At 50.3% G+C, this 358-nt stretch overlaps 1 protein-coding gene across 1 annotated transcript in view; it reads right to left on the bottom strand.

Annotated features, from left to right (window-relative positions):
• The window catches only part of LOC104167469 (nuclear receptor subfamily 4 group A member 2-like), a gene marked incomplete at its 5' end in the record, with an annotated part of 1,218 nt that extends 1,031 nt beyond the window's left edge, over nucleotides 1-187 (bottom strand). The window contains one exon of the mRNA XM_009707733.1: nucleotides 1-187. This exon is cut by the window's left edge and continues 37 nt beyond it. Coding sequence (XP_009706035.1) covers nucleotides 1-187 — 187 coding nt within the window.
• Between the last annotated feature and the right edge of the window lie 171 nt (nucleotides 188-358).

The raw sequence follows: 358 nt of genomic DNA, 5'->3' as shown, positions 1-358 counted from the left end.
GCACGAAGAGCTCCAGGAAGGCAGATTCAAAGAGCAGGTCCTGGTCCGTTTTAGGAAGATCAGTGAAGCCGGGGATTTTTTCCGCCCATCCTCGGATGATCTCCATGGAGCCGGTCAAGAGATCATAGAACTGCTGGATGTGCTGAGTGTCGTCTCCGCTCATCTGGTAGTCGGGGTTAGCCTGGAACTGGAAATTCATTTTAAAAAGCACTTAACGAGGTTCTCCGAAGTATATAACCCGTGAAATTGCTAACCCCGTTTCTAGTCGGGGAGCCGGGTTTTCACAACAATTAAACCTCTCTCTGACCAGTGAGGAAATGAGATGTCGGGGGGCAATTAATTCCGTTCGGAACGGCGC

Source organism: Cariama cristata, unplaced genomic scaffold (assembly GCF_000690535.1).
Source record: "Cariama cristata isolate BGI_N322 unplaced genomic scaffold, ASM69053v1 scaffold42919, whole genome shotgun sequence".
Taxonomy (NCBI): Eukaryota; Metazoa; Chordata; class Aves; order Cariamiformes; family Cariamidae; genus Cariama; species Cariama cristata.
Note: the sequence above shows the minus strand (reverse complement) of the source record. Positions and strands in the feature narration are given on the sequence as shown.